This window comes from Salvelinus namaycush, chromosome 12 (assembly GCF_016432855.1).
Source record: "Salvelinus namaycush isolate Seneca chromosome 12, SaNama_1.0, whole genome shotgun sequence".
Classification (NCBI taxonomy): Eukaryota; Metazoa; Chordata; class Actinopteri; order Salmoniformes; family Salmonidae; genus Salvelinus; species Salvelinus namaycush.
Genome location: NC_052318.1, coordinates 10,319,355 through 10,338,291, shown reverse-complemented (window position 1 = coordinate 10,338,291; position 18,937 = coordinate 10,319,355). Strand labels below are relative to the sequence as shown.

The 18,937-nt window shown below is 45.0% G+C and overlaps 1 protein-coding gene across 2 annotated transcripts in view; it reads left to right on the top strand.

The window, feature by feature from the left end:
• Positions 1-18,937, top strand: part of LOC120056880 (protein Shroom3-like) — a 36,407-nt gene that overhangs the window by 6,763 nt on the left and 10,707 nt on the right. For both annotated transcript variants that reach the window (XM_039005140.1, XM_039005139.1), the window contains exons 2-3: positions 15,922-18,674; positions 18,836-18,888. In XM_039005140.1, the coding sequence (XP_038861068.1) occupies positions 16,059-18,674; positions 18,836-18,888 (2,669 nt within the window). In that variant the 5' untranslated portion in view covers positions 15,922-16,058. The remainder of the gene's footprint in view (positions 1-15,921; positions 18,675-18,835; positions 18,889-18,937) is intronic.

The following is an 18,937-nucleotide window of genomic DNA, read 5'->3' as shown; positions in this document are numbered from 1 at the left end:
CATGCATTAAAATCACAGGCCATGAGAAACGCTACCACTGGATATGTATTTTCTTGTTTGCTTATGGCCCTATACAGCGCAAGTGAGAGAGAATAGGAGGAAGAAAGACCACTGATTTGAAAGTTAGATGTCAGTGGAAATGGAGGGCTGCAAAGCAGTGACATGAGAAATGGAACTTCACTGTGGACATGTGACACGAGGCTTGACCCTGCAGATCACATGGAGGGTCCTTTGGGTACAAAGGTGGCTCCATGTGTGTGGCTCTCATGATAAGCTAAAGAAACACAGGTCTCGCACTGATGACTAATAATCTGACCTGGCAGGGTCTTTGTTTTCTCCATGTACATTTGTTCCACGAGACATAAGAACCCTTTTTTTTTTTTTATCACAAAGGGGATTTGACAACAAGCCAGCCTTAATCTAGATGAGAGCCGGAGTCCTACGGCAAAGGGGAACTATGATTTTAAAGATGAGGAAGGGCTGCAGGGATCTTCAATGAGACACAGACTCTTTTGAGAAGCACAGTGCTCCCTGAGATAACTGTAGGTTGTGGTAGACTTTCTCCTGTCTCCCAAGCGTGTATGGCATGTCAGACATCCTGGTCTCCTCCAGCGTGCCTCTGTCAGTCCCAATCTCTCTCGGGGAGGTACACTTAACACTGCACTCTGGAGAAATTCCCCCATATTGCACCATGTCAGAACCAAGCAAGAATCAGCAAGAGCTGCCGTTAGGGTCTGTCATATTCCTGCAGTGAGGTGTCATGGAAGTGAGATGACTCGATATCATCCTCAACACACAAGACCATTTTGGACAGTTACATTGATCCCCTATCATCATTTGAGTGAGTTTATTACAAATCTAGTGGCTGCTAGTAGAGCACTCTTAACAACTGTCGTAATCAATCTTATCTTGGTTTTCCTCCTTATGCCAGTCAAGTAATGTGCAATGGCAGATGCCGTGAGTACATCAATATTGTGTCAACCATGTCATCAAAGACCCGGTCCATTATACATGTTTCACAAACAAGCAGCCTTCTACATTCCACTCTGTTTCCAATAGCTAATCTTCGCTTCTTCTAACTCTAAAGGAGAACAATCACCAAAACGATTGTCGGTCTGCACAGTACAGGGCCGTTTGTTTGCTTGCTGTCGGCGCGGTGTGTTACAGGGATCACCCACCATTAGTGACCGATAGACGTCATTTTCGCCCTTTTCTAAATATAGAATCTGTTTGAACTCGGTTTGCTTTTAAAAGGTAGGAAGCATGAGTTTTTACTCACCAATGGAACAACAGTGTGGTCAAATACTTAGTAACTTTAGTTGTATTCATGATCTGGTTACCTATACTTACAAACAGTTATGTTTTTGGGTTATTACATATTTATTAACCTACGAATATCTTCTAAACTACCCACAATGCACTATTTCTTGGATGGGCCCCAGCCATCAATTTATTAGTCTCTGCTCTCTCTTTGCTTTGATCCGTGGTTGTGTTTTTAGTAGATTTGTGTTAGTTGTGTTCAAGCTGGTCTCCAGTAGTTGGGCTCTAGCTTGCCGACCATATCCGTGGTGGTTGGCTAGGCTAATAGCTACGCCACATGACCAAAAGTATGTGGACACCTGCTCCTCAAACATCTCATACACGCTGACATGGTCGCCAGGTGTACAGTGTTTCCTCTGACACATTGGTGTGGCTGGCTTCCGGGTTAAGCGGGCATTGTGTCAAGAAGCAGTGCGGCTTGGTTGGGTCGTGTTTTCGGAGGCTCGTGGGTCGTGTTTCATGGCTCTTGACCTTCGCCTCTCCAGAGTCCGTACGGGAGTTGCAGCGATGAGACAAGACTGTAACTACCAATTGGATACCACGAAATTGGGGTGTTAAATATATAAGTAAAATATAACGCTGCTGGGTTTTCTCATGCTCAACAGTTTTCCGTGTCTATCAAGAATGGTCCACCACCCGAAGGACATCCAGCCAACTTGACACAACTGTGGGAAGCATTGGAGTCAACATGGGCCATCGTCCCTGTGGAACGCTTTCGACAGCTTGTAGAGTCCATGCCCCGATGAATTTAGACTGTTTTGAGGGCAAAAGGGGGGGATGCAACTCAATATTAGGAAGGTGTTCTTAATGTTTTCTACACTAAGTGTATTATGCACATAGCTACCTCAATGACCTCACACCTGCACATTGACTCCGTACTGGTACTTCGAGTATGTAGCCATGTTATTTTCTACTTCCTGTATATAGCCATGTTTTCTACTTCCTGTACATAGCTATGTTATTTTTACTCTTTATTGTTATTCCTCGTCGCTATTTATATTTTTCTAAATGTTTTATCTTTTAACTCTGTTGGTAAAGTACCAGTTAAGTATTTAACTGTTAGTCTACACCTGTTTACCAACAACGTGACAAACTCAATTTAGATTTTATTTCCCCCCTATTTTTCTAACCTCTTCTCATCTGTTGTCTCATTTTCACTTCAGGTTACACAGTTCAGGCGGTGTTGCATTGTGTTAATGCTGTGGGGTGAAGTTTAATCTCTTTATGGGTTCTGTTTCACAGCCTTCTCTCTCTCTTTGCCTGGGCTCTGTATGAAGGAACCCAGTCAAAATTAGCCACGGTGGCAGACTGCACACAATGGAGATTACAAATCACTTGACTCTTCAGAACGATGGTTAAGATTTTTTATTAAAGAAGCCATTATGTGGCTTGAAGGAGTCTAATTTCATCATATGATGGTTTTACAGTGGAGTTGGCGGCATACAATGGGAATAAATTGAGAATCAGGACTGTGGCTGGAGGTGGAGCTGTAATTAAAAGGACACCATTGTCATTTTTTCTGGAGTCTGATTGTGATGGGGGTGTGATTAAGCACAGCTTTATCGCTAATGAATAAGTACTATTGAACAGTGGCCAACTGAGCACAAGAATCCCTGCTTATATCCTCGTGACGAGTGGCCAACAATCGCAGGAATTCTGCTTCTCATCAGGAAGCAGACTGACGATGTAAAAACAGCATGTCAATATGTTGAGACAATACATTGAAGTCCATCCCATTATGTCATCCGTTGTCAGAGGAAAGAGGTCTGTTTCAGCCATCGAAAGGAGGGTCCGTTTGAGTTGTAGCTGGAGGATGTGACCTGGATGGACACCTGTTGATGGGTAACCTGAGCGACTGGACTTTTTATTTTATTTGTTTTGGATGAAGGCTAGGTAGGGTTACCCTGGCCATTTTACCATTAGGGCTGTTGTGATTTACACTAGTATTTGTAGTCCCATCTCCCAGTGAAGATGTTAAATGGAGATATATGACATAATACAACCTGTACCAGTAGAGTCTATTTGCTGTACCTGTCAGCTTTATCAAGCACATTTCTTTCCATGTGTCCTTTTTCATCGTTGAACTTATATGGTGATCACATCTAAACTTTATTTGTATTACCACGACTACAGGCAAAACAGTTTCGTCTTTCTATCACCCACGTGGGTATAACCAATGAGGATATGGCACGTGGGTACCTGCTTCTATAAAACAATGAGGAGATGGCACGTGGGTACCTGCTTCTATAAACCAATGAGGAGATGGGAGAGGCAGGACTTGCAGCGCGATCTGCGTCAGAAATAGGAATGAGTTCTATTTTAGCCCTTGGCGTCGCAGACGCTCGTTGGCGCAATAATTGAATAACATGGATTTCTAAATTTATTTTGCGACGCTCGCGCACACGACGTGTCCGGTCTGGTCAGCATGTAAAGGCTCCCACCTCTGACAAAGGAAAATGTGAAAGCCCAAATGTGATGTACTATTGTGAAAGTGATTATGGTGAATGTGCCAGATTTGATAATATTTGGGAGCTCTCTCCTCTTGTCAGAAATCTAGGCTACTCCTATTTTAGCTTTCCTACTTTACTTTTGGTATTTTATTACTTTGTCGTGAAGGGAGACCTGCAATTACTAAATGCCTTCTGCCTTAAATCTTGGCTCACTTCGATTGCAGTCTCTCTATGTTAAAAGGCCTGCACATTGAATATGCTTCCAATTACCACCTGTATTGACTAATGTTTCGATCCACAAGGATCTTCGTGAGGTCAAACTGTTGTTTTAAAATGTGCAGTATACTTCATTATCCCCGTTTTTTAAGGGTGTGCGTATGACCATCTGTATTACATGTAATCATTAAAACTAGGCCTGTAAGGGCTTTTGTCAATCCCATAACTGTATCGAACCTCTTGTCTTTTCAGTTTGCTGCATCTAGCGACTGGAATGAGCTGCAACTAACACTCAAACTGGACAGTTTTATCTCAATCTCTTCATTCAAAGACTCAATCATGGACACTCTTAATGACAGTTGAGGCTGCTTTGCGTGATGTATTGTAGTTTCTACCTTGCCCTTGGTGCTGTTGTCTGTGCCCAATAATGTTTACACCATGTTTTGTGCTGCTACCATGTTGTGTTGCTACCATGCTGTGTTGTTGCCTTAGGTCTCTACGTAGTGTTGTGGTGTCTCTCTTGTCGTGATGTGTGTTTTGTCCTATATTATGTCATTTATTTTTAATCCCAGCCCCCGTCCCTGCAGGAGGTCTTTTGCCTTTTTGTAGGCCGTCATTTTAAATAACAATTTGTTCTTAACTGACTTGCCTAGTTAAATAAATGTAGTGTCATAGCTTTCACAGTCCTGCATTGGCTTAATTCATTTGCCCTCCCACTTTGGCTTAATCGTGGAACGTATCATGCATATTCGTCCAACTGAAAGAACATTGCTTCTAATGGACGATAAGTATACCATTTAATGAGGAAAATATTGTGTTTTGTGAGAGCTAGTTACATATTTTACATAGGACATATTTCTTCCACAGTCTATATACAATCTCTAATGTGATTATTTGATGAGCTCTGATAGGGGCTTCTGTCTCTCTAATGGGTTTGGGTGGTGAGGTAAGATGTTCTATCTAGGAGTATCCTATTCACTGACTAGCCTGCCATAAATTCTCTGGGAAGTCGGGCATACTACGGCAGGCACAATGGCAGGGTCTGGGCCATCGGGGGGGGGGGGGGAGTTGTGTAAATGCTCAGAGACCGCTATAGAGAGGACTCTCCCATACTTTCTGAATTGGACTGGTTCTGTAGAGGCTATGGCACAACATTGTCGTAGGAAAGAGTTTGGGAAGGACGGGACTGCTGTGAGGTCTTGAGAAAAAGACAAGCCAGCAGAGCAACTTTTTTCAGCCTCCTGTCAGGAAGTGGTTCCATTGTTTGCTGTTCCACAGCCTGACGTTATTTCTCTCCCCTCACACATTCCGTAGCCCGCTTCTGTCACTGCTGTTGTGTCACCTCTAGTTCATAAGTAACGTGCTTCTACACCTGCATTGCTTGCTGTTTGGGGTTTTAGGCTGGGTTTCTGTACAGCACTTTGAGATATCAGCTGATGTAAAAAGGGCTATATAAATAAATTTGATTTGATAAGGTTATGTGTAATGTTGACGCTGTCATTATTTATTTAATCCAGTGTATGAAATGGTGAATAATCTGCCCAGGGTTGTGTGTTTTTCAGAGTTTCACCGAACCAAGTGAAGACACCATTGTACTTTCTATGTTTCCCTCAAGATGGCCTAATTCTGTGTGGCTGGTTGACACAAGTCCTATAGGGCTAGTTGAAGATTAGCTAGGTTGTTACCCTAAATAAACACACTGAACATGGCCTGCCCCGCAGCTTCACATTGTTTGTACTGAGTACAATGTCTAGGTTTACCCCCTTTGTAGTGTCATATTGCTAGTTTTCTGCCTCGGGCTCTTAATACAAATTTAACTCTATATTTTTCTGTACATGAAAGTAACAAGATGTAATAACTGACATGCCTAGTTAAATAAAAAAGGGTTAAGAACAAATTCTTATTTACAATGACGGCCTAGGAACAGTGGGTTAAATGCCTTGTTCAGGGGCAGAAAGACAGATTTTTACCTTTTCAGCTTGGGGATTTGATCTAGCAACCTTCCGGTTACTGACCCAACGCTCCAACCACTAAGCTACAGCCCTGCTCTTGTTTCATCCATAAGCTCTGGGGGAGGAGGCTTTACAAGTTAATGTTTGACCAGCTTTGGGATGAGTCAGAATGCTTAACTGTGGTATTTTTGTAGTGCAGAATGTTCTAACTTGCTCTCTGTGCTAAAAAGGTAAAATATCAACTGGTACTGGGCACTCATACCAGTGTGGACAGGGATTGTCCCACAGCGTCAAGCTGTCCCCCGCCATGCTTGGTGGGCACATTCCAATATTAATTTGTGAGAATGTGGTGCTTATTAGAGCCTGTTAGCCTGTCACTATCACCCAGGGTCTGGTGACGTTTTGTGGACGGTCTAGTGACATTTCCCACTGACTGCTCTGCAGTAACTGAATATCTCCACCTTTTCACAAAGTTCTTCCTCTCAACGTTTGTTTGATTTGTCTTAACGGTGACATTCTCTCTCACCTTGGGACCTTGAGGAAAGTCCTGGAACTATGGATGAGGAAATCTGCATCTCTAATTTCTTTGTGTCTCAATGTGTGTCAGGGTTTTTCCCTTGTTGACACCCATTTTTGTGAGGCCACAGTTGTTGGGCCCATTCTCGACCTCGGCACTAAAATGGAGGTCATGCTGAAAAGAATACGTATCTGAAATGCACATACACAGGCTTGCAGTCATATGTTCTTACTGAGGTTTTTAACCCCTCCCTAATAAGCAACCTCCCTCTCTCGCTCTGTCTTTCCATAATTAAAAGCCTGTCTATGATTGGGTGCAATGGAGATTAGTTGCCAGGTATAAAATGGTTTGTTACCATGTGAAGTAGACTAAGTCTGTCCTGAATGGTGCCACATACAGTATAGCTGCCATACAGTTCATTGGGAAAGTATTCAGACCCTTTTCCACATTTAGTTACGTTACATCCTTCTAAAATAGATATTTTTTAAACAGCCAATTGTTGACATATTTGCAAATGTATTACAAATAAAGAACAGAAATATCTTATTTATGCATCGCAGTGCTTGAGGCGTCACTAGAGACCCGGGTTCGATCCCGGGCTATGTTGCAGCCGACCGGGAAACGCATGAGGCGGCACACAATTGGCCCAGTGTCTTCCGGGTTAGGGGAGGGTTTGACCGGCCGGGATGTCCTTGTCCCATCGCGTTCTAGCGACTCCTGTGGCGGGCCGGGCGCATGCACTCTGGCACGGTCGCCAGTTGTACGGTTTTTCCTCCAACACATTGGTGCCGCTGGCTTCCAGGTTAAGCCAGCAGTGTGTCAAGAAGCAGTGCGGCTTGGCAGGGTCGTGTTTTGGAGGGTGCATGGCTCTCGACCTTTGCCTCTCCCGAGTCTGTACAGGAGTTGCAGTCTTGTCCCATTGCTCGAAATTGAGCCCAGGTGCATCCTGTTTCCATTGATCATCCTTGAGATGTTTCTACAACTTGATTGGAGTCCACCTGTGATTAAATTGATTGGACATTATTTGAAAAGGCACACACATGTCTATATAAGGTCTCACAGTTGACAATGCATGTCAGAGCTAAAACCAAGCCATGAGATTGAAGGAATTGTCCGTAGAGCTCCGAGACAGGATTGTGTCGAGGCACAGATCTGGGGAAAGGTACCAAAACATTTCTACAGCATTGAAGGTTCCCAAGAACACAGTGGCCTCCATCATTCTTAAATGGAAGAAGTTTGGAACCAGCAAGACTCTTCCTAGAGTTGGTCTCCCGCCTAAACTGAGCATTCTGGGGAGAAGGGCCTTGGTCAGGTAGGTGACCAAGAACCCGATGGTCACTCTGACAGAGCTCCAGAGTTCCTCTGTGGAGATGGGTGATCCTTCCAGAAGGACAACTATCCCTGCAGTACTCCACCAATCAGGCCTTTATGGCGGAGGGGCCAGACGGAAGCCAATCCTCAGTAAAAGGCACATGACAGGCCGCTTGGAGTTTGCCAAAAGGCACCTAAAGGATGCTATGGGGATGTTTTTCAGCGGAAGGGACTATGAGATTAGTCAGGATCGCGGGATAAATAAAAGGCTAAATAATTTAACAAGGCAAGTCCGTTAAGAACAAATTCTTATTTACAATGACAGCCAAACCCTGACGCTGCTGGGCCAATTGTGCGCCACCCTATGGGACTCAGCCTGGATACAGCTTGTGATACAGCCTGGAATCGAACCAGGGTCTGTAGTGACACCTCCAGCATTGAGATGCAGTGTCTTAGACCGCTGCAAAGATGAATGGAGCAAAGTAGAGAGAGATCCTTGATGAAAACCTGCACCAGAGTGCTCAGACTGGGGCGAAGGTTCACATTCCAACAGGACAACGACCCTAAGCACACAGCCAAGACAACACAGGAGTGGCTTCGGGACAAGTCTCTGAATGTCCTTGAGTGGCCCAGCTAGAGCCCGGACTTGAACCCGAATGAATATCTCTGGAGAGAACTGAAAATATATGTGCAGCTCCCCATCCAACCTGACAAAGCTTGAGAGGATCTGCAGATAAGAATGGGAGAAACTACCCAAATACAGGTGTGCCAAGCTTGTAGCATCATACCCAAGAAGACTCGATGTTGTAATCGCTGCCAAAGGTGCTCCAACAAAGTACAGAGTAAAGGGTTTGAATTAGAGGTCGACCGATTATGATTTGTTTTCAACGCCGATAGCGATTTATTGGAGGACCAAAAATAGCCGATACCAATTAATCGGCCATTTAAAAATGTATATATAAAATTTATTTTTTAAATGTATCCTTTATTTCTATTTCTAATAATGACAATTACAACAATACTGAATGAACACTTATTTTTACTTAAAATAATAGAAATCTATTTAGTCTCAAATAAATAATGAAACATGCTCAATTTGGTTTAAATAATGCTAAAACACAGTCTTGGAGAAGAAAGTAAAAGTGCAATATGTGCCATGTAAGAAAACTAACGTTTAAGTTTCTTGCTCAGAACATGAGAACATATGAAAGCTGGTGGTTCAATATTCCCAGTTAAGACGTTGTAGTTATTATAGGAATTATGACGCGTTGACTTACTCTATACCATCTGTATTTCATATACATTTTTGACTATTGGATGTTCTAATAGACACTTTAGTATTGCCAGCCTAATCTCAGGAGTTGATAGGCTTGAAGTCATAAACAGCGCTGTGTATCAAGCATTGCTAAGAGCTGCTGGCAAACACAGTAAAGTTTGAATGAATGCTTACGAGCCTGCTGCTGCCTACCACCGCTCAATCTAATATCAAATCATAGACTTAATTATGATATAATAAACACAGAAATACAAGCCTTTGGTCATTAATATGGTCAAATCCGGAAACTATAATTTCGAAAACAAAACGTTTATTCTTTCAGTGAAATACGGAACTGTTCCGTATTTTATTGAACAGGTGGCAACCCTAAATATTGCTGTCATAATTATGTAAAATTCTGGCAAATTAGTTCGCAACGACCCAGGTGGCCCAAACTGTTGCATATACCCTGACTCTGCATGCAATGAACGCAAGAGAAGTAACACAATTTCCCTAGTTAATATTGCCTGCTAACATGAATTTCTTAACTAAATATGCAGGTTTAAAAAAAATAATACTTCTGTGTATTGATTTTAAGAAAGGTATTGATGTTTATGGTTAGGTACATTCTTGCAACGATTGTGCTTTTTTCGCGAATGCACTTTTGTTAAAACATCACCCGTTTGGCAAAGTAGGCTTTGATTCGATGATAAATTAACAGGCACCGCATTGATTATATGCAACGCAGGACAAGCTAGTTAACCTAGTAATATCATCAACCATGTGTAGTTAACTAGTGATTATGTTAAGATTGTTTTTTATAAGATAAGTTTAATGCTGGCTAGCAACTTACCTTGGCTCCTTGCTGCACTCGCGTAACAGGTGGTCAGCCTGCCACGCAGTTTCCTCGTGGAATGCAATGTAATTGGCGTCCAAAAATGCCAATTACCAATTGTTATGAACATGAAATCGGCCAGGCCAACTTCTAGTCTGAATACTTATGTAAATGTGATATTTCATTACATTTTTTTTTATACATTTGCAAACATTTCTAAAAACCTGTTTTTGCTTTGGCATTATGGGGCATTGTGTGTAAATTGAGGGGGGGAAACATTTTTAATACCTTATTCAACCTTATTCTAAAATGTAACAATGTGGAAAAAAGTAAAGGTGTCTGAATACCTTCCGAATGCACTGCATCAGTCCCACATCAAGTCACTGCAGGGTCTTAAACTGCATCACTTAGAATGTTGATTTGAACTTGCCTTTCAGTGTGTGTGTGTGTGTCAATATTCAATACAATAGTCATGTGCATACTTGCACAAAAACATGTAGATGTGCTGGGTCTGTCAGAGTGGTGGATGTTAAGAATAGCCCTGCTCTCCTGTGTTGTTTGGCCTTTGACTGATTCAGTTGGTTGACAGGTGGGAATGGCAGCAGGTCACAGAGGTGACCATAACAACAGAGCACCTAACACCACCCCTCAGACCAGACGCTTCCAGCATGAACCAAAATATTAACAACCAAGTTATCATCAGATAAATACACACAGGCCACTATCATACAGTAAAAAAGCCTACATCTCTAGACTAGTTGTGAGTTTGCACTGTTGACCATGATGAAAGCTGGTGAAATGGGTCTAGATGCTTAGCAGTCAGGCAATGAACATAATGTCATAACATCTGCATGACCTTGCACTGACACAAGTTAGCCACAACTAACTTCTAGGCCCAATGTATTTGGAAATGAAAACAAATGTTTGGGGCCTGCAATAGAGGGGAGAGGATGGAAAATGGTGTTGGGGTCCTCCTGGTTGTCGGTCTTTGAGTGTTTGGGCGAGAGCAGCACCCACCCCTGCTGCTTGGCTGCTGTCCATGTGCCGAGGACCCTGGGAATGAATCGTGCCCGGGCCCTGTCTTTCTTTGAAGCCAGCGAGGAATGCATGGCCTTTTTTCCCAGACAGCACTAGCTATCTGCGGTGAAATGTTCCCTCTGCCACAGAGCTCATTGTGCATCAGCAAGGCGGACAGACGTCACAGGCATGCGATCGCCGCCTCTCTGCTTGGTCTTGGGGGGAGAAGGACTCTTTTCTCTGGAACTCTTCTTTACATCTCCTCCTGGTAACTTGTTTTTTTGTTTTGGTCCTTCATTTTCCTCATTAGATATTTTCTAATCCTAATAGTTTTATCTAAAAGTCAAATGTTTAACTTGGACTTTTTTTTTTTTTTCTCATACGGAATCAAAAACGTGAACAACAAATTGGTCAGTGGATTTGGTAAGTTGTTTCCGTCTGGTGCTCTTCAAAGAGAATTCTGTTTTAGATCTGGTATGAGTTAAGGTGACTCTAATTGAAGTCACTGTGATGGTTTATCCAACAAATCAGTTCAGTTTGCTGGTGTGTGTGTTAGTGTATTTGTCTGGGACATTCAACCTCTGTCCTCTCTGTACATTTTGTCACCGGCTGTCCTTCCCATCACTTCCACATGAGCGCTGGCCTGTTTGGTCCCGTTAATATGTTCTAGCTAGCAGTTCAGGACTGCGGAGAAGCCTGGCAGGCCCAGGCAGCCGCTGCACATGGAGAAACAGGTGTCCCTCCACAACACACACAAACAAACCCCTTTTAACATCACTAACTAGACCTGGGAGGTCCGTATACGTGTGCATGTATGCCTGGTAGCTGGAGATTTTCATACAGTCAGCTGCAAACCAGGGGACTAGGGTGAGATCTATCACACTTTGGGGTGTGGTGGGACGTAGAACAAAGCTACCTCAGCCATTTTGAATGGTGGTTATTTGACCAATTTGTTTGTTTATCTGTGTTGGCCTATGAGGGAGTGAACCCTGGTCGGCATGGAGGACTGTGGTGCTCATTGGCTTGTCTTTGTGTTGGCCACACTGATCTGTTTGTATGTGTGACTGTAATCACCAAGAGGCCTGCATTCTTCTTAGTCTACCATCACCCCACATTAAGGCCGCCTGTTGGTGGACTTTATATCATTATTTTGATGTTGGGTAATATCTGTATTGTAAACACCATTTTGGGCAGAAAGACAAGTTTCACTGTTACTGAAAGCTTAGTGAATCTCTTCCGTTGCAGGAACATAAACAAGGCCAACATGAAACTAAAAATATTTAAGTTATTGGAGAAAGTTATTTTGGAACTTGTTATTGCTTCCTGCTACAGAATGAGGAAAATGTCCTTGATTTTTATCACTGAGAAAATGGATCTTGGATGGTTGAGGGGAACTTGGGGGTCTTGGATGGTTGTGGCAGCTCTCGAGGGGAACTTGGGGGTCTTGGATGGTTGAGGGGCAGCTCACGAGGGGAACTGGGGGGGAAGGATCTTGGATGCTTGAGGGGCAGCTCTCGAGGGGAACTGGGGGGGAAGGATCTTGGATGGTTGAGGGGCAGCTCACAAGGGGAACTGGGGGGGGGGGGGGTATTGGATGGTTGAGGGGCAGCTCTCGAGGGGAACTGGGGGGGAGGATATTGGATGGTTGAGAGGCAGCTCTCGAAGGGGATTGGGGGGGTGTCTTGGATGGTTGTGGCAGCTCTCGAGGGGGACTGGGGGTGGGGTGATCTTGGATGGCTGAGGGGCAGCTCTCGAGGGGAACTGGGGGGGTTCTTGAATGGTTGAGAGGCAGCTCTCGAAGGGGGTTGGGGGGGTCTTGGAGTGTTGAGGCAGCTCTCGAGCTGTGGTGGGGGGGATCTTGGATGGTTGAGGGGCAGCTCTCGAGGAGAACTGGGGGGGGGGGGGTCTTCGATGGTTATGGGGCAGCTCTCGAGGGGAACTGGGGGGGAAGATATTGGATGGTTGAGGGGCAGCTCTCGAGGGGGGGGGGGGGTCTTGGATGGTTGAGGGGCAGCTCTCAAGGGGAACTTGTATGTTTTATAGAATTCTATTAAAACAATCAAATAAACCACAGATTACCACAGGGGCTCCTAAGTGGTGCAGTGGTCTCTGTGCAAGAGGCATCACTACAGTCCCTGATTCGAATCCAGGCTGTATCACATCCGGCCGTGATTGGGAGTCCCATAGGGTGGCGCAATTGGCCCAGCGTCGTCCGGGGTAGGCCGTCATTGTAAATATGAATTTGTTCTTAACTGATTTACCTTGTTAAACAAATACGTGTTTTTAATCCTTTCTGTATCTAACACCAAACACTCAACATATTATATAATTTCAGTTTTTAAAACCTTTTAATGTGGTCAGTATGTTTTTCATTAGGTCTAGTCATTCAAACACATAAATTGAGTACGGTGTTTGTGCTTGGTTGGTTTCCAGATAAGTTAAACCAACACACAGTGATACATGCAGTGCTCCAGTTGTGGATAACCATAAAATAGTTATCACACACATGACTAATCCCCAAATACAGTATGTTTGCCAAGTAGATATGGAATTCCAGGCATTTTCTGTGTGCTGTGATGTACACCTCAAAGTTGTAATTAGGGTCTGGTTTCACAGGCACCTCTAACAGGTGTTCCATGCTGTACAGTGCATTCGGAAAATATTCAGACACCTTGATTTTACACATTTTGTACATTACAGCCTTATTCTAAAATTGATTCAACTGTTTTCCCCCCTGAATCTACACACAATACCCTAAATAACAAAGCAAAAACAGGTTTAGACAATTTTGCTAATTTATTACAAATAAAAAAAATATTACATTTACACAAGTATTCAGACTCTCTACTCAGTACTTTGTTGAAGAACTTTTGGCAGTGATTACAGCGTTGTCTTTGGTATGACGCTACAAGCTTGGTACACCTGTATTTTGGGAGTTTCTCCCATTCTTCTCTGCAGGTTTCCTCCAGACGTGGTGCTTGGCATTCAGGCCAAATAGTTCAATCTTGGTTTCATCAGACCAGTGAATCTTGTTTCTCATGGTCTGAGAGTCTTTAGGTGCCTTTTGGCAAACTCCAAGCGGGCTGTCATGTGCCTTTTACTGAGGAGTGGCTTCCGTCTGGCCTCTACCATAAAGGCCTGATTGGTGGAGTGACGCAGAGATGGTTGTCCTTCTGGAAGGTTGCTCACCTCCCTGACCAAGGCCCTTCTCCCCCGATTGCTCAGTTTGGCCGGGCGGTGGTTCCAAACTTCTTCCATTTAAGAATGATGGAGGCCACTGTGTTCTTGGGGACCTTCAATGTTGCAGAAATGTTTCGGTACCCTTCCCCAGATCTGTGCCTCGACACAATCCTGTCTCTGAGCTCTACGGACAATTCCTTCGACCTCATGGCTTGGTTTTTGCTCTGACATGCACTGTCAACTGTGGAACCTTAAAAGGTGTGTGTGTGTACGCCTTTCCAAATCATGTCCAATCAATTGAATTTACCACAGGTGGACTCCAAGTTGTAGAAACATCTCCAGGATGATCAATGGGAACAGGATGCGCCTGAGCTCGTTTTCGAGTCTCACAGCAAAGGGTCTGAATACTTATGTAAATAAGGTATTTCTGTTTTTCTATATTAAATACATTTGCAAATTAAATAGTACCCGCAAAACACCAGTCTCAACGTCAACAATGAAGAGATGACTCCGGGATGCTGGCCGTCTAGGCAGAGTTGCAAAGAAAAAGCCGGATCTCAGACTGGCCAATAAAAATAAAATCTAAAGATGGGCAAAAGAACACAGACACTGGACAGAGGAACTCTGGCTAGAAGGCCAGCCTCCCGGAGTCGCCTCTTCACTGTTGACATTGAGACTGGTGTTTTGCGGATACTATTTAATGAAGCTGCCAGTTGAGGACTTGTGAGGCGTCTGTTTCTCAAACTAGACACACTAATGTACTTGTCCTCTTACTCAGTTGTGCACCGGGGCCTCCCACTCCTCTTTCTATTCTGGTTAGAGCCAGTTCACACTGTTCTGTGAAGGGAGTAGTACACAGTGTTGTACCAGATCTTCAGTTTCTTGGCAATTTCTCGCATGGAATAGCCTTCTTCTCAGAACAAGAATAGACTGACGAGTTTCCGAAGAAAGGTCTTTGTTTCTGGGCATTTTGAGCCTGTAATCGAACCCAAAAATGCTGAGGCTCCAGATACTCAACCAGTCTAAAGAAGGCCAGTTTTTATTCTTCTTTTATTCTTTGATCAGGACAACAGTTTTCAGCTGTGCTACGATAATTGCAAAAGGGTTTTCTAATGATCAATTAGCCTTTTTAAAATTATAAACTTGGATTAGCTAACACAACGTGCCATTGGAACACAGGAGTGATGGTTGCTGATAATGGGCCTCTGTATGCCTATGTAGATATTCCATTTTAAAAATCAGCCGTTTCCAGCTACAATAGTCATTTACGACATTAACAATATCTACACTGTATTTCTGATCAATTTGATGTTATTTTAATGGACAAAAAATGTGCTATTCTTTAAAAAATAAAAAAAAGGACATTTCTAAGTGACCCCAAACTTTTGAACGGGTATGTATGGTATGTATAAATATTTTTTGGAGTACTGTTAAATGAATATAGGGAATAGGGAAACACTGCACCCCTGATAGAAATGTGTCCTATCCAAGTGTTACACCGTAAAAAAAAAAATATATATATATATATGAAATTGTATGCAGAAAAACCCTGCAATCCTCTGAGAACTTCTTTAATTGCGTGTAGATTAAAGGCTCTGTGGTTGTACCTTTTGATCTAGCGGTGTTTTTGCCCTAGTTGACATGCCATGTTGAGAATCTAACACAAACATAGTATTAGTAGTCAACACAGTCCGCTACGCTGAGAAAGCAGCTCATTTCCTATGAGTTTTCTGTTGGCAAGAAAAAACTATATTTGGGTTGGGTTTTTAACACCTCCCAGCTGTAGGAGGAGGAAAAGGAGCATGTTAAATAACATTTAATTTCTGTTAAGATAACCCTTCTGTTTTTGCTCTTCTTTGTTTTCCAAGAGTTATTCAAGAAGCACACTACTGAAGAATCTTAGAAGGCAGAAAATGACCCTGAGTTCTCAAGTGAAAGACTGAAGGTGAATGTGTCAGTGTCACCTCCATTTCACCTGTGTCCACGCTTCAGTTTCCAAAGCCAGATGGATTCCTATAATTTAAACTTGGAGAAAATGAGCAACCTGGACCTGCACCCTCTGAGCCTACCATTGAGTCGGCTCTCCCCAGCCAAGTCCACCAGCAGCATCGACCAGTTCACATACCACCACGGCAAGGGCGACTCGGCCTACAGCTCCTTCTCTGGGGGCTCCAACGCCCCAGACTTCCTTCCAGATGACCTCCAGCACCACAGCCTGCACTATGCCGACCTGAAGTATGTGAAGGCCATCTACCACCCCAACGTCCTCGACTCTGACGCCAAGAGCATGGATCAGCTCTACCGCTCCATGGAGGCCATCTCAAACCAGTATCGAAACAACAATGGCTGCCTGAGTGCAACACAGTACTGTGATCAGAATCAAGAAAAGCTGCCACTCCCTCCTCAGCTGCCTCAGCCCCCCGACCGCCTGGACAGCTTCATAGCCACAAGGAACCTGGAGAACTGCAGGGCGCAGCACAGTCCCGAGGGCCAGCTGGCAGACAGGTCTCCTCCACGACTCCGGACAGCTAATCCTGATGCTGCCTGTCTCAGGCCTGACCTAGTCTATGGTCGTCAGGCCTCACAGCCCTTTCACAGGGACCCAGTCAACTCTGACCACACGGATATGAACCCTGAGCAGCAAACGTCAGCAAACGTCTTAAGCCGATCACCCCCTCGCACGAGTCAGCCTGAGCAGCACCCTAATCAGCAGGCTGGTAGTGCCGGTGGCGGCCATTCGGAGGGTCACCGTAAGAGAGTGCAAGAGCCCCGCGGGTCCCTCCTGCCGGAGCCACCACAATCTGCCATCCCCTTGCATGTGACACAGAACATGGTCAACAGCAGCATCCAACACAAGGGCCAGTTCTACTTCGTTACAGGTGTTTGTAAGTCGTCAGAGTCCAGTCTGAAGCATGGCTCTCTGTGTGTGTCAGAGGAAGGCAGTGAGAGCCCTGTGTCCGAGCCTGTGGACAGGGAGAGGTTGCACAGCACCATGGACCACATGTTCAGGAACACCCAACAGAGGCACTCTATCACCCATGACACCACAACAACCGATGTCAGGGAGTTTTACACCAAGAGTCAAGATATAAACTCCAGAAGCCAAGATGAGGCGAAACAGACTCAGAGTAGGATTTCATATGGCCCCTCTCACATTTTAAACCAGCGCTCCCGCAGTTCTGATGCTTTACAACAAAGTCTCAAGGTCCAGAACAGAGAGATCGGTAGGCATCACAGCCCCAACCACCACATCTTCTCCTGCGGCCCAGAGGAGAGCTGTCCGCTGTTATCAAATTCCCACAACCAGGAAGTCCCTCCACCATTCAGCATGGGGCATGCCACCCATCACAAGAGAGACGAACAAGTCAATGCAGGGAGGAGGCGGCCATTAGGAGGCGTTGCCAGCCAGAAGATCAACAAGGAAAACACCCCGCTGCTGTACCACCTCACTGGAGCCAACAGGGCGGCCCTAAATTTGAATTTGAAGCCCAAAAATGACATTGAGGTCGGTATGCAAGGTGAAGATGCAGGCCTCAATGCTGCTCATCAGGAAAGGCAAGCTCCCGTTAGCTGTAGTGACAGGACATCACAGGGTGAAACATCCAAGGAGGAGAGCGCGAAGGCTATCGCCCACCCCTGCAACACGCTGGACGACTCCTTTAAGAAGTACTACAAGGAGAAACTGAAGGGCGCCCAGGATAAGGTCCTCAGGGAGACCTCCTTTAAGAGGAGTGACCTGCAGCTGTCCTGGCCCCACAGAGGGAGGCAGAGGCCTGAGCTCAGACCCACGGTACTTCACACAGTCTCCTCTTCACAGGACTCTGAGACCTCAGCAGACACACTCACCCCCTCCCCAACACACTCCGAGGGGACAGATAAGGAGGACATAAAGGAAATGCTGAAGGAGGTTGAGAAAGAGAGTGTGGTGGAGGACTGTGAAAAGGAGAACGGGAAGCCAGCGAACGTTGCCCAGCCTCAGTTGGCTCGTATCGGGAGCAGGAGGCGTCTGACTCCAGAGCAGAAGAAGCTGTGCTACTCCGAGCCGGAGAAGCTGAACCAGCTGGGTGACTCGGGTGAAGTAGGATTGCTGGTACTCTCAGGCGATGAGGAGGAGCTGGGAGAACAGGGCCTGGTGGCAGCTAGGAGGAAGATGTTTGAGACCAAAGGCAGGGCCCTGTCCACCTCCAGCCTCTCCAAGACCTCCCTGCAGCACCTCCATCACAAGGCCCTGGTGGCCTACATGGAGCGCAAGACGGGCCTCAAGGTGGCTGAGCCCCAGCAGCCTGCCCCTCAAGCCTCTCAATCCCCCAAACAGAGGCACTCCATGGCTGGGAAGCCATCTGACTGGGGTCCCAAGCCTCAGTCTGGGAATAAAGGAGGCCCCAAGAAGAAGCTGTACAGGCCCCATTCCGCTGGATGCGTCCTGGACTCGACCTCCAGCTCCATGAAGTATGCCCAGTTCAGCTCCTCTCAGTCCGGAGGTCATTCCCACCAGGCTAGCTGGAGAGAGTCACCCAGCCCCTCTCAGGGGAAGTCTGCCTCTAAGGAGAGTCTTCTGGACCAACCAGAACCACCTGAGTTGTTCAGAAACCACTTCACCTCAACACCCCATGCATTTCAGGTAAGCCTCATCAGTACTCTTGATATTATTGCATTTAAAATAATTTAATAGGATTTGTAGGATTGTATTGAGTTTTTTATAGAGGACCATGTCACTTTACTGAATAACACAGATGTTCAAAGGGTGTTATGAATGGGGATTCTTGGTATGTTTGGCTACAGGGTCACAACTACATGAATGATCCATCACCAGTCAATACTATGGACACGTCCAGGTATGTTGCCCTCGATTGTTTGAAAGTGGGAGTATCTGCGCCTGTAAGA